Genomic DNA, 27937 nt, shown 5'->3' with positions numbered 1-27937 from the left:
ATTGAGGGCCAGAGAGTATGAGTTTTCTCCTGATTGTTCCTTTGGGAGCAAAGCGGGTGCCTTGTTTTTAGGGGATTTAGTCCATTAGAAAAGTGTGTGAATTAAAAGATTTTGTTTCATGACCAAATTAGGAGTTATATTTTAATTTTGCCTGATCAGGAATATCTTTAAGCTTTAAGTATATTTTAGAGCTTTGCTGACTTCTTCGAGCGAGGTTTTTAGCCTGGGTGACCGTGGGCATTGAGGGGGTGGAGTGGGGTTGCCCATGGACGGGATTATGGGAGATGTAAACCTCCTGAAATTTTGGGCAGAATTTTGTGTGCATATGCATTTTTCTGAGGAGACGGTCCATAGTTTTCATCAAGTTGTCTAAATACTTAATGACCCAAAAGGTTAAGAGTCACCATATTAGGATAAAATGCATCTTTAATGAAAAACATTATTTTTAAATATTATTTTTTCCTTTGGTGAGGTTGTGAGAGATGAATCTGGCAGCTGGGTTTCTAATAACCTGGAGAGCGTTCTTTAGGAAGGAATGTTTTGAAATATGTGTTGAAGCTTGAAGCTTATGGGAAAGGCGCCAGTGTTAGAGGTAGATATGAGCAGCTCTTCGCCTGGCGACGTCATCTGTGCCTTGAATAAATGGACTTTTTCTAGTTTAAAATTCAAATCCTTTTTGTTTTGTGGGATGCTTCAACAAGGGATCTATTCATCTTAACCCTCATCTTCCTTGTATTCAATTAAGTTGTGATCCTGAATTTTTGACGTTTCAGTTGCTTTCATGGTAACATGGATTAGTGCCACTAGATACTCAAGATAGCTGTTTTTGGTTGGGATCCCCAGTGTCACTCTTCACTTCTTTTTACTTGTTTTCTATCAGCTTCCTCTCATAGTCACTTAGTAACTGTTACAAACCTTTGCCATTTTCTTACATTCCTCCACCTGCCAACCCCCCCATCTAGTACTCAATCTCTGCAGATGGCTTTGTCTGTTTTACTCACGTAGTAAAGACAGGTACAACAGACTCCACTGGCTGTCTTTCCTAATCTCTAAAAATTTAGCTGGTGCCATACCTGCCCTTTTCTTCGTTCTGCTAGACTTGGGAGAGGAATCACTCTTCTTGTCCAAGTGAATGATTTCGCTTTATCACTATCTCAATTTATTGCCTCTCAATTTTCTCCTCTTTAGCTTAAAGATAGGCCTCTTTTATTCAGTAAATATATATGGATAAATTAAGCTCATATCCTGTGTTAGGCCCTGGAAGACCAAAGGTAACAGGACAGATACAATCACTGTCCTCATGGACTTACAGGATGTTAGACTTGTTGTGTACCCCATCTGTGCCAAATTCCTCTTTGATGCTCTGTATCACCTTCCAGCTACCACCTCTTGCAAGTACGGTTAGTTTGCTGTCTCTGTTCCTCACTCACCTTGGCCTTTTCCTCACCACTGTACCAAAACCGTATTCGCAGTGGTCATCAGTGATTTCTACAATACCAGTTGTAGAGTTCCAACGGACATTTGATTCAAGCGGTGATTTAAAATGTTTGAAAATATAAAAGGTTTTACTTCCATGTCATTTTAAATGTTTATGTTGTTCAACATTGCTGGTTTTGAGTTTATATGACATCAGGAAAAGTTAGGGAGATGGTAAGGCATGCTATAGAAGGGCTGTAAATTGTAGTGTCTCTAGCTATAGGTCTTGTGCTTGGGGTGCTGCCTTGTCTTCAGCTGGATGCTGCATGGCTTGTTTTAATAAGAGTTATGTTTCCTACAGCCTGGCCTTTTGCCATTATTTTGCTAGTTTAGGATTATGAAGGCAACAAGTTATTTTGTAATTTAGTATCTAGTTTGGTTTGTAGGCTCTGTACCCCAGGAAATAAGCAGTCAAGACTTGCTATATTACATCTTCTGTGTAGAATCTTTCCAAGTTTTATTTCTGGTTCTTAAAATGGCGATTGTGCCAAGTTCCTATAGAGTGTTGTTGAGGATTACAGGGAATAATGTATCTAAAACGTTTGGCTTGGTGGTGAGCACACAGTAAATTTGAATAAAAAGTTACTGTTTTTCAGCAAGTTCTGTATATCCACAATAATCCCCTGCCCTGTTTTGACTTATTTCTGGATCTCATTCTTCAGAAGCAGTCACTTTCAACTCTTAGGTGTTTCTTCTGCTATTTATGTCCTCCCCTCCCCCTTTTTTTCTCAGTTTATATTTATATTTTCTCCTTCTGTCCCCCCAGTCTTATGTAATAATTTTTGGTTAGATCAGTATTTACTGTTCATATTACAACCATATAAATTTTACTCACAGTTGAGCCATCCTGCCCTTCTTTTTGGACTTAATGTTTTTTTTCACAGTTGCTTAAGTTGCCTTGTACCCCCACTGATTCATCTCTGTACTTTTTTTTTTTGAGGAAGATTAGCCCGAACTAACATCTGCCACCAATCCTCCTCTTTTTGCTGAGTAAGATTGGCCCTGAGCCAACATCTGTGCCCATTTTCCTCTACTTTCTATGTGGGACGCCTGCCGCAGCATGGCTTGATAAGTGGTGCGTGAGTCCACACCTGGAATGTGAACCGGCGAACCCTGGCCTGCCAAAGTGCGGCGTGCAAACTTAACTGCTGCACCAGCAGGCCAGCCCCCATCTCTGTACTTTATTTCATATGTGCAAAGTACCTTCTTAGGATGGTCAAACCCTCTCTTGTCCTGCTCCGGTTAGATTTGGTTGCTCTATGGGCCTCCTGCACAGCTGTCATCTTGATGTTTTTGGCTGCCATTTGGGGGAACCTCCTCTCTCCTGGTTTGGACCCCCTTGTTAGTCTCAAGTTCTCAGCAACCAGTGATCTGTTTTCTGTCTCTATAGTTTTGTCTTTTCCAGAATGTCATAAAAGTATGATTATACAGTATGCAGCCTTTCGAGTCGGGCTTGTTTCACTTAGCGTAATGTATGTGAAACTCATCCATGTTGTTGTGTGCATCAGTCGTTGATTCCTTTTTTATTGCTGAGTAATATTCAGTTGTATGGCTGTGCTTCACATTCTTCACCCTTTGAAGGGCATTTGGCTTATTTCCAGTTTTTGGGAACTGTGAATAAAGGTGCTATGAATATTCAGATGATTTTTTAGAAAAGTGGCCTATAGCCATCCCAAGCTAAAAGGGGGCTGAGAAATTTAGCTTTCACCCTCTTTAAAGAGGATGAATGGCGAGGGAAAAATAGTATGTTGTGAATGGATTTTGGGAGGTAGTTCATGGTGTCAGTTGCACATGGCCTCTTCTTGGTTTGTTCTTTTGTTTTTGTCTGTTCCAGGAGCTTTCTGAGTTTATGAGATACTGCATATGTGAACACAACTTGTTTCTGCCTTCACATTGATGAGTGTTTTGCTGAGTGTAGAATTCTAGGTTGGAAAGTAAACTTTTAAGGCATTGCTGCACTGCTTTTTAAAATCGGGGTAAAATATGCGTAACAAAATTTACCATTTTAACCATTTTAAAGTGTATATTTCTCTGGCATTATGTACATGCACGTGACTTTATGACCATCCCCACCATCTGTCTTCAGAACTCGCTGTCTTCCAGATGGAAACTCTATACCCTTTAAAGAATAACTCCCCATCCCCCTGTTTCCAGCCTCTGTAACCACTAATTCAACTTTGACTATGAGTTTGACTATTCTAGGTAACTCGTATAAGCAGGGTCATAGAGTTTTGTCCTTTTGTGACTGGCTTCTTTCACTTGGCATAATGTCCTCAAGGTTAGTCCATGTTTTAGAATATGTCAGAATTTTCTTCCTTTTTAAGGCTGAATAGTATTCAATTGTATGTATATACCATGTGTGCTTACCTGTTCATCTGTTGATAGGAGCTTGGGTTGCTTCCCCTTTTTAGCTATTGAGAGTAATGCTGCTATGAACATGGGCGTACAAATCTCACTTCAAGACCCTACTTTCAGTTTTTTGGGGTCTATACCAAGGAGTCGAATTACTGGATCAGATGGTAATTCTATTTTTAATTTTTTTGAGGACCTGCCATACTGTTTTCCATAGTGGGTGCACCGTTTTGCATTCTCACCAGCAGTATAGGTTCCAATTTCTCTGCGTCCTTGCCAAAACTTATTTTCTATTTTTAATTTTTCATTATAATAGCCATCCTAATGGGTGTGAAATGATATTTCATGATTGTTGTAATCATGTTTTAATGGCGTGTTATATTTAGTCACATGCTTGGCACTTAGTATATTTGTTGAATAAATAAATGAGAATTATGTGCACAATTTTCTGGTCTCCTTGGAAGATTTATTGTTTAGAAGTGGTTTTTGTGTTTAGGTATAGCTTGTTCCTGGACATCGCATTTTGAATTGGTTTGTTGCCAGGCCAGATCTTGGCTGGATACAGTGTTGCCTTTAGGTTTAAATACCAGCTGCAAATGGGAAGAGGCAGATAAAACTATATATAGTGATAAAATAATTGCTGGTTAAAAGCGGTAATATTTGAGATTTCTGTTTAGAATTACTATAATCGTAAACCATAGACTTTTAGATTGCATTAATAAAGTTGGCTTAAGCACTGCCAGGAAAAATCTAACGATCCTTACGGGTTGTTTCTTGAGAATTTGTATTCTAGAGAACCTTTATATTTTACCTCATGTTCCCTCCTTATCCCTGAGTTTTGTCCTTGCCTTTTACTGTGATTTGGAAGTTATGCTTACCATGCCTGCTTTCTTGCAGATTTTCTATTTTGTACATACGTTATTTTGTATATACTGTATATGATGACTTCGGTGAGCAGTGACCGGTTCCGAGGTGCACGAGAAAAAACGCAGATTTCAGTGACACAGGCAACACAGCTACAGAAACAAGTAGTGCAGGTAAGTTTTGTGGAACTCTTGTTTACCTTGTTTAGAATTACAGAAATTAAGGGAGCACATATGCTTTAATGTTCTCATTTGTAGGAAACCTTAGGATTTTTTTTTTTTAAGATTTTTTTTTTTCCTTTTTCTCCCCAAAGCCCCCCAGTACATAGTTGTATATTCTTCGTTGTGGGTCCTTCTAGTTGTGGCATGTGGGACGCTGCCTCAGCGTGGTTTGATGAGCAGTGCCATGTCCGCGCCCAGGATTCGAACCAGTGAAACACTGGGCTGCCGGCAGCGGAGCGTGCAAACTTAACCACTTGGCCACGGGGCCAGCCCCGGAAACCTTAGGATTTTGAGCCCTGTTTTTAACAAGTAGGTAGTATATAATAGAAAAGAGGAAATGTCATTGATTCTGGTACAGTTGGATGTTGCTCTTAACTATTTAATCCTATACTTCTCCCTGCTACCTATTAGCATCAAGGCCCTCTCCTTTCCTTTATTATTAATCTAGGAATTTCCCTGGAGTGTAATAGGAAAGTCCAAATATGTGGAGAAGTAATACTCTGAAGTAGAGAAGAGACTTACAAAAAGGTGCCTTTTTCAAGCATCATTACCTGGGAAGAGTGCTTTAGTCTTAGAAAGGCTTTTAATTAACAAGGCCCATTGTATAACATATTGAATGTTACATAGTCCCTCCTTCTCAACTTGTTTGCATTATTATTTTAAATGAAGTGAGACAATCCAAATAAAATGCTAAGCACAGTACCTGGTACGAACTTCAGCATTCTATTAATGTTATTGACTAGATTGGCAAACCCTTTTTCAGAGGTGCTATGGGGGTAAATAAACTTTATGCAGTCCATAATAATTTCGGATTGGTGATTTAAATATACTTTGATAGCTAATTACAAGTCCTTTTTTTTTTTTTTTTTGCTGAGGAAGATTTGCCCTGAGCTAACATCTGTGCCAATCTTCCTGTATTTTGTATGTGGGTCTCTGCCACAGCGCAGCTGCTGATGAGTGGTGTAGGTCTGTGCAGGCCCCACAAGTACTTTTTTTTTTTAATTAGTTCCAATCTTTATTGTATCTCTCAAAGAGTATTACATGGAAGTGTTTTTTTTTCGTTTTTCTTTTTCTCCCAAAGCCCCCTGGGTACATAGTTGTGTATTTTTAGCTGTGGGTCCTACTAGTTGTGGCATGTGGGATGCTGCCTCAGTGTGGCTTGACAAGTGGTGCCATGTCCATGCCCAGGACTTGGACCGGAGAAACTCTGGGCCACCAAAGCAGAGTGCGCAAAACTAACTACTCGGCTATGGGGCTGGCCCTTGGAAGTTTTTTTTTCTTTTTCCCCCCCTACAAGTGCTTTTTGATAATCATTCATACCTAGGTGCCTGTTGATATCAAGGGGCACAGGTAGTAGACTCTGCTTAATTGTTGTATCACATTTTTCAGTATAAGGTTAGCCTTTTATTTTGCTGCTCTCAACAGATATACATCTCTGCTTTTCTGTGGTTGCTCCTAAATACATTTACTCTCATAGATATTTGTTCACAACTAATCAAGAAAGACTGTCTGTTATTGGAAAAATTTGGACTATTGGACTAGGTCCTCCCTTTAAAGATGAATGCTTAAGAAAATGTTTGTTTATGAATAGCCTCTTAGCAAAGAAGTAATACAAGTTACGAGTAGTCACAGGTGCAACCCTGCTAGTAATCACAGAAATATAAATTAAAACAAAGACATTTTATTTTCTTATCAAATCAGTAACAATGAAAAGTGTGATTTTTTTTTTGAAGGAGGCCCAAATGAAATGTTAAGAATGTAAAGTGTCTCCATCTCCCACCCAAATAAAGTCCTTGGGCTGATTTCCAGAGAATAAAGTCTCCAGACTGGAAGACGGAGGGCTTTGTTCCTCCTGAGGCTTGTCACTGATAGTTTTTCCATAGGCCTTTTGGGCATGGCTCATTTTATCTAATTAGAAGAAAAAGCTGCCCACTGAGTTGTGGAAGGGTTCCTAGACACTTAGATTCCTAATTTTCCTTTTTAAAAAAATATTGTGAGAATTTCTCAAAAAAGCAGTTTTAGTAACATTCTGGGAAATATTTTCTTTCTGTTTTTGAGGGGTTATTTATTTTTTTCATTTCTCTTTTGTTCACTTTTGCATCTTAAGATGTCGAAAATCCTTGACTTTTGACCTAAGTCTAAAACTTATTCCTTTGCTCAGGCTTGGGGCATTTTTCTTTTTTTATTTTATTGAGGTCATATTGGTTTATAACATTGTATAATTTCAGGTGTACATTATTATATATCAGTTTCTGTATAGATTGCATTGTGCTGATCACCAATAGTCTAGTTTTTATCTGTCACCGTACATATGTGCCCCTTTTCCCCTTTTGCCTACCCCCTACCCCCTTCTCCTCTGTAACCACTAATCTGTTCTCTTTATCCATGTGTTTATCTTCCACATATGAGTGAAATCATATGGTGTTTGTCTCTCTCTGTCTGGTTTACTTCACTTAACATAACACCCTCAAGGTCCATCTATGTTGTTGCAAATGGGACGATTTTGTCTTTTTTTAATGGCTGAGTAGTATTCCATTTTGTACACACACACACAGATACCATGTCTTCTTTTTTTTCCCCTCCTTCTTCTTCTCCCTAAAGCCCCGAATACATAGTTGTATATTCTAGTTGTAAGTCGCTCTGGTTGTGCTTTGTGGGGTGCCATTTCAGCATGGCCTGATGAGTGGTGCCATGTCCAAGCCCAGGATACAAACTAGCAAAACCCTGGGCTGCTGAAGTGGAGTGTGTGAACTTAACCACTTGGCCACTGGGCTAGCCCCCACCACGTCTTCTTTATCCATTCATCAGTTTATGGGCACTTGGGTTGGTTCCACATGTTGGCTGTTATGAATAATGCAGCAGTGAACGTAGGGGTGCATAACTCTCTTTGTATTGTTGATTTCAAGTTCTTTGGATAAATACCCAGTAGTGGGATAGCTTGATCATATGGTATTTCTATTTTTAATTCTTTGAGAAATCTCCAAACTGTTTTCCATAGTGGCCACACCAGTTTGCATCCCCACCAGCAGTGTATGAAATTTCCCTTTTCTCCACATCCTCTTCAACACCTGTTAATTCTTGTCCTGTTAATTATAGCCATTCTGATGGGTATGAGGTGATATCTCACTGTAGTTTTGATTTGCCTTTCCCTGATAATTAGTGACGAACATCTTTTCATGTGCCTGTTAGCCATCTGTATATCTTCTTTGGAAAAATGTCTGTTTATATCCTCTGCCCATTTTTTGATCAGGTGGTTTGTCTTTTTGTTGTTGAGCTGTATGAGTTCTTTATATGGTTTGGCTATTAACTCCTTGTTGGATGTATGACTTGCAAATATTTTCTCCCACTTGGTGTGTTGTTTTCTCATTTTGTTCCTGGTTTCCTTTGCCTTGCAGAAGCTCTTTAGTCTGAAGTAGTCTCAGTTGTTAATTTTTTCTTTTGTTTTCCTTGTGTGAGTAGACATGGTATTCAAAAAGATGTTGTTAAGACCGATGTCAGAATGTACTGGCCTATATTTTCTTCTAGGAGTTTTGTGGTTTCAGGTCTTACATTCAAGTCTTTAATCCATTTTGAGTTAATTTTTGTGTATGTAGATTATAGTCTACCTTCATTCTTTTGCACGTGGCTGTCTGGTTTTCCCACCATTTATTGAAGAGACTTTCCTTTCTCCATTGTGTGTTCTCAGCTCCTTTGTCTAAGACTAGCTGTCCATAGATGCGTGTGCTTTCAATTCTGTTCCATTGATCTATGTGTCTCTTTTTGTGCCAATACCATGCTGTTTTGATTACTATAGCTTTGTAGTATATTTGAAGTCAGTGATTATGATGCCTCCAGCTTTGTTCTTTTTTCTCAGGGTCACTTTGGCTATTTGGAGTCTTTTGTTCTTCCCTATAAATTATATGATTCTTTGTTCTATTTCTGTGAACAATGTCATTGGGATTCTGATTGGGATTGTGTTGAATCTGTAGATTGCTTTAGGTAATATGGACATTTTAACTATGTTTTTCCAATCCATGAGTGTGGAATATCTTTCCATTTCTTTATATCTTCTTTGATTTCTTTGAATAACGTCTTATAGTTTTCCTTGTATAGGTCTTTCACCTCCTTGGTTAAATTTATTCCTAGATATTTTATTCTTTTTGTTGTGATTGTAAATGGGATTGTATTCTTGAGTTCTCTTTCTGCTAGTTCATAATTAATGTTTAGAAAAGCAACTAATTTTCCTAAGTTGATTTTGTACCCTGCAAGTTTGCTGTAGTTATTATTTCTAATAGCTTTCTGGTGGATTCTTTAGAGTTTTCTGTATATATAATCATGTCATCTGAGAAAAGAGTTTTGCTTCTTCTGTTCCACTCCCAATACCTTTTATTTCTTCTTCTTGCCTAATTGCTCTGGTGAGAACCTCGGGTACTATGGTGAATAGGAGGAGTAGTGAGAGGGGCACCCTTTTCCTGTTCTTGTTCTCAGAGGGATGGCTTTCAGTTTCTCACCATTAAGTATGATGTTGGCTATGGGTTTGTCATATATCGCTTTTATTATGTTGATGTGCCCATTATATTGAGAGTTTTTATCATAAATGTATGGTGGATCTTGACAAATAGTTTCTCTTTATCTATTGAGATGATCATATGACTTTTAATCTTCATTTTGTTAATGTGGTTTATCACATCGATTGGTTTGCAGATGTTGAACCATTCCTGCATCTCTTGTATAAATCCCACTTGATCATGGTGTGTGATCCTTTTAATGTATTGCTGTATTCATTTTGCCAATATTTTGTTGAGCATTTTTGCGTCTATGTTCATCAGCGATATTGGCCTGTAATTTTCCTTGTTTGTGTTGTCCTTGTCTGGTTTTGGTATCAGGGTAATGCTGGCCTTGTAGAAAGAATTAGGATGTGTTCCATCTTCTTCAATTTTTTGGAATAGTTTGAGAATAATAGGTATTACGTTTTCTTTGAATGTTTGGTACAGTTCTCCAGAGAAGCCATCTGGTCCTGGAGTTTTATTTTTTGGGAGGTTTTTGATAACTGTTTCAATCTCTTTACTTGTGATTGGTCTATTCAGATTCTCTATTCTTCTTGAGTCAGTTTTGGGAAATTGTATGAGTCTAAGAATTTATCCATTTCTTCTGAGTTGTCCAATTTGTTGGCATATAGTTTTTCATAGTGTTCTCTTATTATCCTTTGTATTTCTGTGGTATCTGTTGTAATTTCTCCTCTTTCATTTCTAATTTTATTTATTTGAGCCTTCTCTCTTTTTTTCGTAATGAATCTGGCTGAGAGTTTGTGAATTTTGTTTATCTTCTCAAAGAATCAGCTCTTAGTTTCATCGATCCTTTCTCCTGTTTTTTTTAGTCTCTATTTCACTTATTTCTGCTCTAACTTTTATTATTTCCCTCCTTCGGATGAATTTGGGCTTTGTTGTTCTTTTTCTAGTTCTGTCAGGTGTGGTTTAAGATTGCTTATTAGAGATTTTTTCTTCTTTGTTGAGGTAGGCCAGTATTGCTGTGAATTTCCCTCTTAGTACCGCTTTTGCTGCATCCCACAAGTGTTAGTATGTTGTGTTTTCATTTTCACTTGTCTCTAGATATTTTTTGATTTCTCCTTTGAGTTCTTCATTGATCTAATAGTTGTTCAGTAGCATGTTGTTTAGTCTCCACATACTTGTGACTTTCCCAGTTGTTTTTTATTTCTTTCTCTTTTTTTGAGGAAGATCAGCCCTGAGCTAACATCTGCCACCAATATTCCTCGTTTTGCTGAGGAAGACTGGCCCTGAGCTAACATCCATGCCCATCTTCCTCTATTTTATATGTGGGATGCCTGCCACAGCATGGCTTGACAAGTGATGTGTAGGTCTGCACCCAGGATCCGAACTGGTGAACCCCAGGCTGCCAAAGCAGAATGTGCAAACTTAACTGCTGCACCACTGGGCTGGCCTCTCCCAGTTTTTTTCTTGTAGTTGATTTCTAGTTTCATAAGCATTATGGTCGAAAAGATTCTTCATATGATTTCAATCTTCTTAAATTTATTGTCTTGCCTTGTGTCCTAACATATGGTCTGTGTTTGAGAATGTTCCATGTGCACTTGAGAAGAATGTGTATTCTGCTGTTTTTGGTTGGAACGCGCTCCATATATTAAGTACATCTGGTCTAGTATTTCATTTAAGGCTACTGTTTCCTTGTTGACTGTCTGTCTGGATGATCTATCCATTGATGTAAGTGGGATGTTGAGGTCCCCTACTATTATTGTATTGCTGTCAGTTTCTTCCTTTAGGTCTATTAATAGTTGTTTTATTTACTTTGGTGCTTCTGTGTTCGGTGGATATATATTCATAAGTGTTATGTCCTGTTGGTGGAATGTCCCTATTATCATTATATACTGCCCCTCTTTGTCTCTCATTGTCTTTTTTTATCTGAAGTCTGCTTTGCCTGATATAAGTATGACAACACCTGCTTTCTTTTGCTTGCCATTTGCTTGGAGTATCATGTTCCATCCCTTTACTCTGAGCCTATGTTTGTCTTTAGAGCTGAGATGTGTTTCCTGGAGGTGGCATATTGTTGGGTCTTGTTTATAATCCATCCAGACACTCTGTGTCTTTTGCTTCGAGAATTCAGTCTATTGACCTTTAGAGTGATTATTGATATATGTGGGCTTAGTACTGCTATTTTAGCTCTTGTTTTCCATTTGTTCTGAATTTCCATTTTTTCTCTTCCCTTGTATTTCTGACTGCCATTTCAGTTTGGTGTTTTTCTGTGGTAGTTTTCTCTTTGTTTATGATTTGTGGCTCTGCCTTGATTTTTTGTTTAGTGGTTACTATGAGGTTTGTGTAAAAGATCTCATAGATGAGATAGTCCATTTTCTAATAGCCTCTTATTTCCATTAGCGTAAGCAAGTTCTATCCCTTTCCTCTTTTCCTTCTGAGTTATTGTTTTCACAGATTATTCTTTCTTGTGTTGTAAGTTTGTGACTATATTGAAGTGTTCATAGTTACTTTTGATGCATTCTTTCCCTTTCCCTTAATAACTAACCTATTCTGATATAGAGCTGCAGTTTTCCTAGTCTGTCTATTTACCTCCTTGCTAAAGGTTTTGTAAATATTTCCTTTTTAGTTTCAGATGGGAGGGCTCCTTTCAATGTTTCTTATAAGGCAGGCCTAGTGGTGATGAACTCCCTCAGCTTTTGTGTATCTGGGAAAGCTTTTCTTTCTCCATTGTATCTCAAGGATAGTTTCTCGACTGTATCTCAAGGATAGTTTTGCTGGATAGAGTATTCTTGGCTGAAAGTTTTTGTCTTTCAGTATTTTGAATATATCATTCCATTCTCTCCTATCCTGTAAGTTTTCTGATGAGAAATCTGAAAGCCTTTTAGGGCTTCTTTTGTAGGTTGTTTTCTTCTGCCTTGCTGCCCTTAATATTTTTTCTTTGTCATTGACTTTTGCCAGTTTTAATAGTGTATGCCTTGGAGAAGATCTTTTTTTTTGGTGATGAAGATTGGCCCTGAGCTAACATAGTGTTGCCAGTCTTCCTCTTTTTGCTTAAAGGAGATTGTCCCTGAGGTAACATCTGTGCCAGTCTTCCTCTGTTTGCTGTATGGGATGTTGCCACAGCATGGCTTGATGAGTGGTGTGTAGGTCTGTGCCTGGGATCCAAACCTGCAAACCCTGGGCTGCCAAAACAGAGCATGTGTACTTAACCACTGTGCTACCGGGCTGGCCCCAGAGAAGGTGTTTTTACATTAATGTAATTAGGAGTTCTGTTGGCTTCACATACTTGTAAGTCCAGTTCTTTCCCCACATTTGGGAAGTTCTCAGCTATTACTTCTTTGAACAAGCTCTCTGCTCCTTTCTCCTCTGCTTCTCCCGCTGGAATATCTACAATCCTTATGTTGCTTTTCCTACTTGAGTTGGATATTTCTTGAGGAATTGCATCATTTAAAAAAAAAAATCTTAGGTCTCTTTCCTCGTCCACCTGCAGCATTTCTATATTTCTGTCCTCTGAATCACTGATTCTGTCCTCCATGACGTCAGCTCTATTTTTTATGGGTTCTAGGTTATTTCTCATCTCATTAATTGTCTTCTTCCTCTCCAGAATTTCTGTTTTTCTTCTTTTTAGAGTTTTAATTTCTTTGGTGAAGTATTCCTTCTGACTCATTAATTTTATTCCTGAGCTCATTGAACTGTTTTTCTGAGTTTTCTTGTAACTTATTGAGTTACTTTATGATAACTCTTTTGAATTCTCTGTCATTTAGATTGTAAATTTCTGTGACTTCAGGATTGGTTTCTGGAGATTTATTCTTTTTTTCTACTCTGAAATGTTAATGTAGTTCTTCGTGGTGTTAGACGAAGTGATCCTTTGCTGCCGCATTTGTGGTAGTATCAGGTCGCAGATTACGCCTGCCACCACTGGGGTTAGGGGACAGGAGCTGTGTCTTCTCATCTCTCCCTGTCTGCTAGAAGTTGAGCCAATAGGGCTTCTCTGCGTTTGCATTCTGGATGCAGCTACTTGGTAGGTCATGCATGCATGCACACGCAGGCGGGGCCTCTGTGCTCCAATGGCTGATCAGTTTGGTTTGGGACCTCTGCCATTGGCTGGGGACCAGTCAAGCTTGTGCACTATGTGGGGTGGGGTGCTTTCTTGCATGTGTGGGCCAGCTCTGTGCTTGCAGGCGGCTCAGATGAGCTGCTGTGCTTGGTGGGGGGCGGGGGCACCTTCATGGCGGCTGAGCACCACTTGGTGGAGAGTGTTCCCACAGGTGGGGCTGCCTCAGCATTATGGGCACTCTCATGGGCTGAGCTACAACTTGCAAAGTGTTCTTGTGGGTTGGACTGCCCCCGCCTCCTCTTATACTCACACCAGCTGCTATGTGAGCACGTGCAACCTAGATTGCTGCCACCAGGGTGGAGGAGGGGTGCACTCACTTATTTCGACTGCCTCTCTGGGATCCAGTCCACCCACCTTCAGATGCATGGCTGCATGGATCTGTCAGATGTCTTGTGCTGTGCAGGGAATCCTCTGTTGGTTAATGAATATCCGTTTAATTATAACCTAGTGGTGAGAGACAAAGCGAACAGCTCACTCTCCCATGATCCTGACATCACTCTGCAAAGTACTTTCTTTTTCTTTTTTTGAGGAAAATTAACCCTGAGCTAACATCTCCGATCCTCCTTTTTTTTTTTTTTTTTTTTTTTTTTTTTTGCTGAGGAAGACAAGCCCTGAGCTAACATCTATGGCCATCTTCCTCTACTTTATATGTGGGACACCTTACCACAGCATGGCTTGCCAAGTGGTGCCATGTCTGCACCCAGGATCTGAACCGGCGAACTCTGGGCTGCCATGTGGAATGTGCACACTTAACTGCTGTGCCACCAGGCCAGCCCCAAGGGAAGCATTTTCTAAGAAAGTTGGGAGTGAGGGGAAGGCTTTATTCCATGAAATGTTTATTGCTCTGCACATGTCCAATGGTAGAGGTGTTGAAGGCCGTGAGCTCTTTTGAATCAGAAACTTGGGTTTGGGCCCTGGGTCTGCCACTTTACCTGTTAGATAAATTACTTAAGTCTCTTTGAACCTCAGTTTTTAAAAAAAACTTTTCTTGAGAATTAGGGAACGGTTTCAAGGGTAGTACACATCATTCCTGAATATCCTTCATCTAGGACTCCCAGATGTTATTATTTTTACCATGTTTACTTTATACTTTTCTTCCTCCTCCTACAAAGAGAAACTACACACACCTTTCCCCCTAAACCTTTTGAGAGTAAATGGCAGAAGTGTGCTGTTTTACCCTGTAATACTTTTGTGTGTATTTTTAGATTTTTTTTTTTTTTAAGATTTTATTTTTCCTTTTTCTCCCCAAAGCCCCCCGGTACATAGTTGTATATATTTTCAGTTGTGGGTCCTTGTAGCTGTGGCATGTGGGACGTCATCCCAGCATGGCCCGATGAACAGTGCCATGTCTGTGCCCAGGATCTGAACCGGCAAAACCCTGAGCTGCTGAAGTGGAGTGCACAAACTTAACCACTCAGCCACAGGGCCAGCCCCTGTGTGTATCTTTAAAAAAACAAAAGCCTTCTTTTATATAATCTCAGTATAGTTATAAAAAATCAGGAAATCAACTCATCTGATCTACAGCTTATATTTGTATTTTCCCAATTGTCCCAATAATGTCCTTTTTAGCTAATTAAGTCCTTGATAATTCGTTGTATTCAAGTGTCAGTTCTCTTCAATCTCCTTTAATGTGGAACTTCCTCTGGTTCATGGCATTGACATATTTGAAGAATATAGGCCAGTTATTTTGTAGATTGTCTCCTGGTTTCAGCTTCTCTGATGCTTTCTTATGATCAGAAAAGGATTATGTATTTTTGATAGAAATACCCAGAAGTGATGATGCTCTGTTCTTAAGGCATCATATTCTGATGTACAGGACATAGTTTGTCCTACAGCGTGGTGGTCAGTTTTGTCATTTGGTTGAAGTGGTGTTTCTCTAGGATCACATGCAGAGATAAAACTGTAGTTTTTTGAAATGTAAAATGGGATATGATGTTTACTTTGCAGGATATCTGTAAGGAGTTAGAAGTAGCATAAGGTGTATCCAGGAAGTGGTAACCTTTACTCTTATTGTATGTTCCATATAAGTTATAAAGTGATTATAATATTTGAAATTTTGATGGAAAATGCCTGATTCCTGATCATCTGAGGAAGGACCCAAAATTACAGTATATAGCACAATTGTTAAAACATTTAAGAAGAAAAGACTAGTAGACTATGTTAATAATGTTTGTCTTTGGGTGTTGGGCATAAGGATGATTTTTTTTTTTTTTCCGCACCCCCCCCCCCCCCCCCACCGCCTCCTCATAAGGATGATTTTAAAAAAATACTCCTTCCTCATAATATGTTCCATAAAATTTTCTGGGTGATCCAACAAAAAACATTTGGCTCTACTAGAAAAGCTATCAACACATTCTTCATTGTGAAAGAAGCTTAGCTCATTGTAAGCCAAGTGAATGGAGGAGCGATCTAGAGAAAGAGAGTTAGTGATGTTGCTTTTCTTGGTGAGACCTTTTTTCAACTTGACAGTTGTATGGTAGATATCACTCGTGTTTATTGTAGGGAGGGTCCACACACCTTGTTCAACTTTGAATTACCAGTTGATCTGGTTTTTCCTCTGATTTCACAAGTTGTACAGACCTCTTGACTCTTCCTAGAGCTCAGCCTGACAACTTTCCTATCATGCTGTACGTTTGGGGCTCTGTGTATCGAATATTTAGAGTAATTTTCTTCTTGACTAGGTTAGTCGGCAAAAGTAAAAATATTTAAAGTTCTGATTTAAAATGCTTTATATTTCATTAATATGCTGTGCTAGTATTGCAGTACTCTATTTGTTCAACAGCTAAGAGCATCAGCTGTGCTTTCAGAAGTTATGTCTGGATGCTGTGTACCCTTTTAGGAATAAAACAGATGATATCACTGTAGAGAAATGCAAAGAATCTTTGAGTCATAATATTAAGCTGAAAAAGCTAGATCTGAATAAATTAGTAATTGGTGTTTACCTTCCATATGGTAATGAATAGTGACTTTACAGTTAGAAGTGTGAGGGTGAAGCAGTATCAAAATGAAAATATGGAGATATGTAGAAGCCCCAGGCTGTCGCCTATTGCAAGGCGCTATTATTAATCACTATTCTGCTTATTATCTTTGGTGGGTGTCAACTCATGTCTTCTTGTTAATGTCAGGCATTTAAATGGAGTCACTGGAAGCCTGCTTTGTTTCTGTACTTTTTGTGCATTTGGGAAGCACAGGCAGTTCTTAAGTTTAGCTATTGCTGCCTTAGGGCTGTTATTTGTGGCTGTTTGCCCTGCCCCATGACTTTGCACTGACCCTACACCTCTCTTCAGAGAGACCTCACACCTGGGGCGCTGGGCTTTGGTGTGTCTTGCACTCTGTGACATTTCTTCTTATGCCTTGTTTCTGTCTGAAGTGCTTTGAACCAGGCTTGTTCTTCTGGTCACACAGTGAGTGAGTGGGTGTTCACAACTGGTGCACAATTCACTTTGGTGGATTTCTTTCCATTTATCTTTTTATTTTAGTGTGTGTTTAACATCTGGTTTTCCCGCTTCTTTTCCTTTGCCCTTTCTTTTTGACCTTCCTCCAGGGCTCCTTTTGTGATTTGCTGAAGTTTTCTCCCAACATTTTATTGTGAAAATGTTCAAATACAAAGAGAAGTTGAAAGAGTTGTGCAGTGAACAGTTACCTTTTTGCTATATTTGCTTTATCATGTCTGACTAACTATCCATCATTCTTTTTTTTCCCCCTGCTTTTTCTCCCCAAATCCCTTCAGTACATAGTTGTATATTTTAGTTGTGGGTCCTTCTAGTTGTGGCATGTGGAGCGCCGCCTCAGCATGGCCTAATGAGCAGTGCCATGTCCGCACCCAGGACCCAAACCGGCGAAACCCTGGGCTGCTGAGTGGAATGCACAAACTCAACCACTTGGCCACAGGGCTGGCCCCCATCATTCTTATCTTATTTTTTTGATGCTTTTCAAAGTAAATTAAAGATATCAACATACTTTATCCCTAACACTTTAGCATTCATATAATTAGAGTTTAATATTTGTTTGTGTGTCTTTTCTTTTTTAAGATGAAATTTACACATAGGCACATTTTAAGTTTATCAGATGTGTATACTTATGTAACCACGTTTCCTATCAAGATACAGAATATCACCCTCATTCCACAAAGTTCTGCTGGTTTCATTTTGTTTTCTTGGTACAGGCATCCTGCCTCCTTTAAGGTTCTTGTGATTTTCTTTATGTACTGCTGACTGCTTCCACCTCACCCCCAGCTCTCATTTCCATGAGTCTTGCCATGAGAGTCTTTTCACTGGGGGCTTTCACAGATTTCCCATAACTCTAATGTGGACTGTGTTCTCCCAGTTTATCAGTCCTTGCACATGTTGTAATCACTTTCCTCAGTCTTCAAGTATAAAATGACAGGAGAAAACATTGTCATCCTTTACATCCCTTCCTTCTTATGACAGCCATGCTAGCCTAGACCCTCATTGCTGCATTCTCAGACTGTTAAAATAAAATAGTATGCTCCCTAGCTGGGAGGCAGCATGATTGATGTACTGGACGCTACACACCTCTGGTGGTTAGGAGGCTGGTGCCGTTAACACCCAGCATAAATTGTGAGCAAGTTACTTAGGGGCACAGCATGGAGGTGAACTGTGTTACTACCTCTAAGATCCTTTCTAGCGATAAAGTAGAAGCTCTACTTTATGATTTAGTAATTTTTATAATGGGAACATTAAAGTCATAGAAATTAGTTCATGAGTATATTCTGCTGTTTTTTGCTTATGCCTAATGACTTTCCTTAGACCCTTCAGTACACTGGCTAGAACAGATACCCTAGTTGTCTTTGAACAGTAGTGATATTATCTGTGGGTTTTCTCTCATTGCCTTTATTACGTTGAGGAAGTTCCCTTCTATTTCTAATTTGTTAAGTCTTTTTATCATGAAAGGATATTAGATCTTATCAAATGCTTTTTCTCTGTCTATTGAAATTGTGGTTTTTATCTTTTATTCTCTTGATATGGTGTATTACATTGTTGAGAAGTTAAACAACTTTGCATTCTTGGGATAAACCTCACTTGGTCATGGTGGATAATTCTTTTTGTATGTTGCTGGTTTGCTACGATTTTGTGGAGTATTTTTCATCTGTAGTGATAAGGGATATTTTTCTGTAGTTGTCGTTTCTTGTGATGTCTTTGCTTTTGGTATCAGGGTAATACTGACCTCATAGAATGAATTGGGAAGTATTCCCTTCTCTGTTTTTTGGAAGAGTTTGTGAAGAATTGGTGATTATTGTTAATTCTTTCATTGTTGGGTAGAATTTACCAGTGAAGCCATTTGGGCCTGGGCTTTTCTTTTTGGGAACTTTTTTGATGACTAATTCAATCACTTGTTACAGATTTTCTGTTTTTCTTGAGTCACTTTCAGTAGTTTGTGTCGTTTTAGGAATTTGTCATTTTGTCTAGGTAATCTAATTTGGCGGCATTCACTTGTTCAGGGTATTCTTTTATAATTCTTTTTATTCCTCTCAACTTGGTAGTGGTGTTCCTTATTTCATTCCTAATTTTAATTACTTGAGTTTTCTCTTTCTTTTCTTGGTTGTTCTAGCTAATGGTTTGTCAGTTTTGTCAATCTTCCCCCAAACCCCCCCAAGAGCCAAGTTTTGGTTTCGTTGATTTTTCTTATTTTTTATTCTCTGTTTCATTTATTTCTACTGTGGTTTCTTTTTTTTTTTTTTTTTTAAAGATTGGCACCTGAGCTAACAACTGTTGCCAATCTTCTTTTTTTTTTTTCTCTCTGCTTTTTTCACCCCAAATCCCCCCACTACATAGTTGTATATTTTAATTGTGGGTCCTTCTAATTGTGGCATGTGGGACACCGCCTCAGCATGGCCTAATGAGCAGTGCCATGTCCGTGCCCAGGATCCAAACCCTGGGTCACCGAAGTGGAGTGCGCGAACTTATCCACTCGGCCAGGGGGCTGGTCCCCCTACTGTGGTTTCTATTATTTCCTTCTTTAAAAAACTATTTTGGAATCACTATTTTGGAATAATTTTAAGATTTGCAAAAAAGTTGGAAAATGATACAGAGAGATCTCTAATATTCATCCAGCTTCCTTCTTTTTTTTTTTTTTTTTTTGAAGATTTTATTTTTTTCCTTTTTCCTCCCCAAAGCCCCCCAGTACATAGTTGTATATTCTTCGTTGTGGGTCCCTCTAGTTGTGGCATGTGGGACGCTGCCTCAGCGTGGTCTGACGAGCAGTGCCATGTCCGCGCCCAGGATTCGAACCGACGAAACACTGGGCCGCCTGCAGCGGAGCGCGCGAACCCAACCACTCGGCCACGGGGCCAGCCCCCATCCAGCTTCCTTCTTAACGTTAACATTTTACATCAACTGTTGGCAGACTTTTTCTATGAAGATCAGATTGCAAATATTTTACGCTCTGTAGGCCACATACAATCTCTCTTGCATGTTCTTTGTTGTAACATTTTAAAAATGTTAAAACCTTTCTTAGCTGGCTCACCATACAAAATCAGATCTCTGGCTGTAATTTACTAACTTCTGTCTTATTGAATCATCTTTCAAGACAAAGATAATAACATTGGCACAATATTATTAACTAAATATAGACTTTATTTGGGTTTCACTAGTTTTTCCACTAAAGTCCCTTTTCTGTTCCAGGATCCAATCCAATTAGTTGTCATATCTCCTTAGTCTCTTCTGACCTCCAACAGTTTTTCAGACTTTCCTTGTGTTTCATGACTGTCACATATTTGAAGAGTATATTTATCAGTTTTTTTGGGGGGCGAAGATCAGCCCTGAGCTAACATCTGCTGCCAATCCTCTTTTTGCTGAGGAAGACTGGCCCTGAGCTAACATCCATGCCCATCTTCCTCTCCTTTCTATGTGGGATGCCTGCCACAGCATGGCTTGCCAAGCAGTGCCATGTCTGCACCTGGGATCCTAACCGGCGAACCCTGGGCTGCCGAAGCATAACCTCTGCACTTAACCGCTGCTCCATCGGGCTGGCCCCTATCAGTTTTTAAAATAATTAAATTGGTTACCTATCATCCTCCAAAGGTGAATAATTAATATTTAAAAAAATATCACTATGAATTTGTGGATTTAAACATTGATGATTGATGAGTTTCAGTTATTTCTAGTTATTATCCTTTCTGAAGTTCTAATTATCCTGTCTTTGGCCGGTGAAAATCTCTGCAGTTTGCCTCCTGAGTGCTTTTTGATTTGATCCTAGTAAGAAACTGGTATAGGATATTCCAGACTTATCTTGTACTACACTTCCTGCTTTGTACCCTGAATTAGCCATTGCTCTACGGAACCCTGGCATCTTTTAGTGGGAAATGGTATTTAAAGACCTCAACTTGGTAATTGATCATATTTATCATTACTGGGTTGGTCATTGTTTACAGGTCTCCCCAGTGGACAGAACTATATTTGAGTATAAAATCAGTGATGTAGGCTCTAAATGGTAGGCTCATATTTCCTGTATTATATTGTCAGCTGTCAATTATGCCATTACACAGCCAGCATTTTTGTTTATCTACAATAAATTAGTCACTCTTGTGGAGTTCAATAGTTTGTCACCTGCTTTGTTCCATGTGACAGATAATACATATTTTTTCCTGTGATAGTGTTAACACAAGGCCACCTCATTTATATCCTTAAAAGTATGTTTTACTTGATAGAGGTGGCTCTCAAGTGAAAAAATGATAATGTGGCAGCCAATGCCAGCCTGGAGGACAGGGTGGTGCCCCGACTGCTTTAGGGCACAGCCAACAAGCCATCTGGAAGTTGCAGAGATTCTCCACTCTCCTCCTTTTGAAATAGTTGTACTATATCTGCGTACTCAGTTCATGTACCCATTGTATACTTCTCCCTTTGGCCATCATTTAGTTTTATTTCTACAGTGAGTATGTGCTTAATAGTCATCATTAATACTTACGTCAGTGTCTCTAGTTATTTCGGTTGTCTAAAAGCCAATGTGCTGTTGATTCTTCAGGAGAGGCTCATGGGAATAATTTTCCCTGCATTGTTTGCTGCTGGTAACAATTGATGCCCTTTATACTTGAGTATAAAGTCAGTTTTGTAGGCTCTAAATGCTAGGCTCATATTTCCTTTACTTGAGTATCTCAAATGTTACTTTATTTTCTTTTTGCACAAGGCACTGCTTTTGACAAGTTTGTTGGTAGTCTCATTTCTTTCCCTTATAAGCCTCTTGCCGTTTCTGCCTGTGGCTCAATGGGTTTTTTTCCTTTAGAGCCCAGGTCTTTTACTAGAAAATGTCTCAGTGTGGGTTGTTATGGGTAGATATTCTCAGGTATGATGTGTTTTCTTTCACATATTTAAGCATCATTTTACTTGCTTTCCAGACATTTTTCTTGAATTTTGGTTCTTTTCCTTTTAAAGATTGGCACCTGAGCTAACGTCTGTTGCCACTCTTCTTTGTTTTTTTCTTCTTCTCCCCAAAGCACACTAGTACACAGTTGTATTTTCTAGTTGTAGGTCGTTCTAGTTGTGGCATGTGGGATGAGCATGGCTTGATGAGCGGTGCCATGTCTGTGCCCGGGATCTGAACCAGTGAAACCCTGGGCCGCTGAAGCAGAGTGTGAACTTAACCACTGGACCACGGGGCCAGCCCCTGAATTTTTCTTTTTAATTTTATTGATTGATTGATTGATTGAGGAAGATTAGCCCTGAGCTAAGATCTACTGCCAATCCTCCTCTTTTTCCTGAGGAAGACTGGCCCTGAGCTAACATCCGTACCCATCTTCCTCTACTTTATATACGGGATGCCTGCGACAGCACGGCTTGACAAGCGGTGTGTAGGTCCACACCTGGGATCCAAACCAGTGAACCTGGCTACTTCGGTGGAACATGCGAACTTAACCACTGCACCGCAGGCCGCCGGCCCCTGAATTTTGGTTTTAAACATTTGTACTCTCCCATTTCTGTCGTTTTCTTCTTCAGAGGTTTGTATTTTCCACAGGTTCAGGTTGGGTTTTTTGCTTCTGTTCAATATGTGACACTTCCTTTTCTCTTATTCCTTCTTATCTTTTCACTTCTTTTCTTTTTCCTTTTTAAAAAAAGTTTTTTTTACTTTATTTATTTTTTCTTTTCTTTTCTTTTTTTTGAGGAAGATTAACCCTAAGCTAACATGTGCCACCAATCCTCCTCTTTTTGCTGAGGAAGACTGGCCCTGAGCTAACATCTATGCCTATCTTCCTCTACTTTATATGTGGGATGCCACCACAGCATGGCTTGACAAGCGGTGCCATGTCTGTACCCGGGATCTGAACCAGTGAACCCTGGCCTGCTGACGTGGAACACACAAACTTAACTGCTGTGCCACCAGACTGGCCCTTCTTTTTTACTTTAAATATTTTCCCCTTTCACCTTATATTTCTCTTGAGGCATTAACTGTTAAAAGTTTATTTTGTGTTCCTTCTCGTTTAGTCTTCAGTTTCATTTTGGAATTAGAAACACTCAGACATACGCTATTCTTCGTGTCTCGTTACAGTTTTCTTCTTGCTCCATATCTCAGTGCATTTTGAACTGGAAGCTAGCAGCCTGGCTGTGTTCTCTGGGCACTTGTCTGGCGTGCTGTCATGGGTGATTGTTTTCCTCTTGTAATAACTTCGTATGGGATTTGACCTTTGGTTTCTATTGTTTGTCGTGAGTTTCTTGGGCTGTTAGACGGCCACATGGTGCAGAGCGGATTTTCTAACTTCTGAATGTTTCCTCTTTTCTGTGTAATTGTGTTGGCTTGCTCTCTAAGTTTTCCCGGCTCTGTTCTTTTCCCTGACCATGGACCTTTTTTCCCTTTCCTGTAGATGTGGCTCAGTTTTGATTCTACTCCTAGTAGTGTCTCCTGATGGGAGCTGGTTGATTTCAAGAGTTTGTGATGGTTACCCCAGTCTCTTAAACCCTTTCTGCAGTGCTGGCACGCTGCTTGCTCTTGCAGTCATCAGAACCCTGTAGTGCTGGCTGCTGTTCTCAAATCGGCCCACCTTACTTTCCAGTGAGTACCTCTTGGCTACTTTGGGGTTTTCCTGTTCTTAGACCAGTCAGACACCCCATGGCTTGCCTCTGTTTACTTCATGTGGCACAAATTGATACGTGCAGATATGGTATCTGTTGGTGGTTTTTCTTCACGTATTTGTATTTTGAGGTTTGTGAGGATACTTTGTTGCCTAATTTTGTTATATATCGTTGTCCATGGGATTTTGGTTTTGCTTTAAATTTGCAAGAGTAGTGTAGATAACTCTCATAGACCCTTTACCAGATTTTTAACATGGTGCCACTTTTGCTCTGTCATATTCTTTTTTCTGTATTTTTGTGTCTATATACACACATTTATGGTTCTGAGCCATTTGAAAGTTTATTAAATACATTTTTGCCTTTTACCCTTTAAGTGTGTATTTCCTAAGAACCAGGATGTTCCATTATACAAACACGGTTCCATTATCAAATTTTGTAAATCTAACATTGCTACAATGTTCCCTACAGTTCATGTTCCAATTTTGTCAGTGTGGAATTTTCACTTACTTCAATAGTGTCAACTACCCTAGTAATGTCCTTTTTAGCACGTTTTCCCTTTCAGTATAGAATCATCATATGTGCCATTTGTTTGACATGTCTCTTTAGTCTCCATTAATCTGGAGCAGTTCTCAGCCTTTCTTTGTCTTCCATTATATTGGCAAATTTGAAGAAATGCAGGCCAGTTATTCTATAAAATATTCTTCAGTTTGAGTTTGTCTGATGTTTTCCTCATGATTAGATTCAGGTTATAGATCTCTCATTGGAATACTATGTAACTGACACTGAGTATTTCTCAGAGTACCACAAGGGAGTCACATGATGTCTATCTACCCCTCATTGAGGATGTTGCATTTGATCGTTCAGTCCAAGTTTTGCCCGTTTCCTCTAATTTATTTTTACTATGTTTCAACTAGCAGAGAAAAAATAATCTTTGTGGAGACGCTTTGAGATCATGTATAAATAGCCTGCTCCTCCTCCTGGAAATTTCCCCCATAGAATTAGCATTCGTTCATGATTCTTGTTGGCACTTATCTTTACTGTGCTGCATGTGAAATAAAGATCTTCTAGCTCCACTGCTTCCCTCTTAGTCTTTTTTTATCATTGCTGTATTAGTGTATTTTTAAAAGTTTACCCTTGCTAGTGATCTAAGCAATAAAAAGTAAACCAAATCAGACCATTTTTCATTGTTTAAATTCACTTTTTGTTTTAAGTTGGGAAATTTTGAGGAAGCAGGCTCATCTACACTGCTGGTGGAATATAAATCTTTGCAGCCTTTATGCAGAGTATTTTTGAGCAGATGGTGTGAAACTGCTTTTAACATTTTTCTAGACATTTCTTTGGTTCCCTGGTTTCACATCTTTGTATTTATTCTAAGAAAGCTATCATGGATTTGTATACAAATGTACATGTAAGAGTGGATCTTCGTAGTGTTTAGGTAGTAATGAAAAATCTGTAGAGTAAGTAAAATGCAGGACCTATCCAGTGGAATTGTTATGTAGCCAATAAACGCTATGATATCAATACTCACACATTGTGTGTGTGTCTGCCTACAAAGTAGTATGTTTCGTATTCTGTTTTTGACATCACAGAAAAATACGTAAGTGGCAAATAAGTAGTTTTGGTACTAGAAGATTACGTTATGGGTCATTGGAATTTTTTGTGGGGTGTGTGAAAATTTTGTAATTTAAGGAAATTTAATGGGAAGCGATGAGCGTTAGTATGTTTGGATTGGAGCAAGGCTGAATGAATATGAGTAACATAGAATTTTTAGGTTTGAGACTCTGGGAGTTGAAGGTATTGGTATTAGGGAAATGGGGCAAAAATTAATCGTAGGCGTTCAGCACCAGAGGCATCAATGGTTTACTTTCATTCCTGAAAGGTTGCCTTTACCCAAAACCCAAATGTGTCATGTGGAAGTGTCCTCTGGTCCTTTGTTTTTCCCTTTCACTCAGTGAGTTCACGCCTCTGGTCCTTTGGCGCAGTGCTGGGACTTGTCAGTCGGTTATGGGTCAGAGGAATGAGTGTCTGATGTGCATGCAGGTGTAGTGAGAGTGTAGGTAGGGCCCTTGTGGATACTGGGGAGGATTGAGGTAAAATTTGCAGCACGTACACACACTGAGTTTCTGTACAGAGATCTTTCTGGTGTATCTGCAGCAGGTAAACTGAGGCCACAGCAGGCCTAGGCTAGGGTGACAGGATTGGCAATTAGATTGGAGGGAACAGGCCAAAGTTGGCTGGAGCTGGTACAATCAGCCACCCACATGGACCGGGAAGCCCTTGGGAAAAGTGTTTTTACGATGCCAAAAATACTAACAGAACTGCCCCACTCTCCTTCCTCAGGCGAGATTCTTTGAAATGAATGTGTGTTAAAAATTGTTTATTATTAGATCCTTTGTAGGTTTTTTTTTCTAGGATCGTTCAATAATTTAAGCTGTTTAACTTTTTAAATATTGATGTTGCGAGTTAGTATAGATTTTAGCTAACAAGGGTCACTTTTGCAATAAACTAATTTGGAGTAATTGTAGATTTACCAGAAAGTTGCACAGAGGTCGAACAGATGTTCCTGTATGCTCCTCACCTACTTTCCCTGTTGTCGTAGTCATGGTACCTTTGTCAAAGCTAAGAAACCAAATTGATAGATTACTATTAACACTGCAGAAAAGAGTAACTTTTTTTTATGCCTAATTTTTTGTTGCCAAAAATATCACAAAAGGAAACCTCAAAAATTCAGTAATTTGTTTTTTTTAAAAGGATTTTGAGTGAAAAAAGCAACTGGAAAGGAGTTTTCTGCAGAGGTGACTAGTGCTTGAAAGTTTCTTTTTTACAAATTTTGTTAAAACTGTTGTTTTTATTGTGGTTAAAAACAATTTTATTTAGATACATACAGCCTTTTCTCTTAAACTGACGTTTGTGCCAGTCTTCCTGTACTTTATGTGGGATGCTGCCACAGTGTGGCTTTGCAAGCGGTGGTAGGTCTGTGCCTGGGATGCGAACCTGCAAACCCCTGGCTACCAAAGTGGAGCACGTGAACTTAACCGCTATGCCACTGGGCCGGCCCCTAGAATACCTTTTTAGGGTTGACAGCAGACCTTTTTTGCTTTTTGACAGCAAGGATGGTTCTAAGCTTATGTTGTGGCAGTTTCCACCCCTTCCTGTTCTTCCACTATTTGTTTTGTTTTGAGGAAGATTAGCCCTGAGCAAACATCTGCCACCAATCCTCCTCTTTTTGCTGAGGAAGACTGGCCCTGAACTAACATCCGTGCCCATCTTCTACTTTATGTGTGGGACGCCTGCCGCAGCACGGCTTGCCAAATGGTGCCATGTCCGTACCCGGGATCCCAACCAGTGAACCCCGGGCTGCCGAAGTGGAACGTGCAAACCTAACTGCTGAGCCACCAGGCCGGCCCCTCTTGCACTTTTTCTTGTACTTTTTACTCCATCTCCCCGAGGGAAGGAAAATTCAAATGAGTCACATGGCCAAGGAAGATGAACAATAACTTTAGGTCACTTGGCCAAAGGATGGGACCTTGTTGAGGTCTTTAAGAATATAGTTAATCATGGGGCGAGCCCCGTGGCCAAGTGGTTAAGTTTGCACATTCTGCTGCGGTGGCCCAGGGTTTTGCTGGTTGCGATCCTAGGCATGGACATGGCACCGCTCATCAGGCCACACTGGGGCAGCGTCCCCACATGTCACAACTAGAAGGACCCACAACTAAAAATATACAACTGTGTCCTGGGGGGATTTGGGGAGGAAGCAGCAGAAAAAAAAAGATTGGCAACAGTTGTTAGCTCAGGTGCCAATCTTAAAAAAAAAAGGATGTAGTTAACCAATATGTCTATTACCATAGTGCTGTTTTACTTCAGAGTGTTTATCTGTTTGCACCAGATTTTGGCATCTAACTTATATTTTTGATGCTCAAATCTTTAACAGTCGTGTGTGCTTTCCAGGCAACAGCTGAACAGATGCGTCTCGCTCAAGTGATCTTCGATAAAAATGATTCAGAGTTTGAAGCTAAAGTGAAACAGGTATGTTCTGGCAAAGGATACTGTCCTTTTTTGTAATCTATTCTTATTTGCTTAGAAAGACAATTTCATTAGAGATTTTAATTTTAAAGTATGCTTCTTGCTTTTTCTCAACTAATTGGTTTTAGCTTGTGATTAAATGCCTGTATTGGTGACTAGAATGAAGGAATTGAATATGTTCATCCTCGTGGCAGTAGAATCTTTCTGAGTTACTAGTGTTACATGTGAACCATGAGCTAGACATTTGTGAAAACACATTGACGTTGTCTGTACCTGTGTATAGAAAGTATACTTAGTGTTTGGCAAGTTCTCAGAAAATTTTGTTTAATGTTAAGGAAGAGCTGAATTGCCTTTTCATACGTGGTGGTGATGCCAAAC

The 27937-nt window shown here is 39.4% G+C and overlaps 1 protein-coding gene across 7 annotated transcripts in view; it reads left to right on the top strand.

The window, feature by feature from the left end:
- UBAP2 (ubiquitin associated protein 2) overlaps positions 1-27937 on the top strand; it is a 120044-nt gene that overhangs the window by 32038 nt on the left and 60069 nt on the right. For 5 of the 7 annotated variants that reach the window (XM_023627472.2, XM_070248764.1, XM_070248763.1 and 2 more), the window contains 2 exons: positions 4726-4865; positions 27485-27562. In XM_023627472.2, the coding sequence (XP_023483240.2) occupies positions 4767-4865; positions 27485-27562 (177 nt within the window). In that variant the 5' untranslated portion in view covers positions 4726-4766. The remainder of the gene's footprint in view (positions 1-4725; positions 4866-27484; positions 27563-27937) is intronic. The other 2 variants (XM_070248768.1, XM_070248767.1) reach the window with 1 other exon arrangement.

The sequence above is a fragment of the Equus caballus genome, chromosome 23, assembly GCF_041296265.1.
Source record: "Equus caballus isolate H_3958 breed thoroughbred chromosome 23, TB-T2T, whole genome shotgun sequence".
Classification (NCBI taxonomy): domain Eukaryota; kingdom Metazoa; phylum Chordata; class Mammalia; order Perissodactyla; family Equidae; genus Equus; species Equus caballus.
The sequence above is the reverse complement of the archived record's forward strand: the minus strand, read 5'-3'. Positions and strand labels throughout refer to the sequence as shown.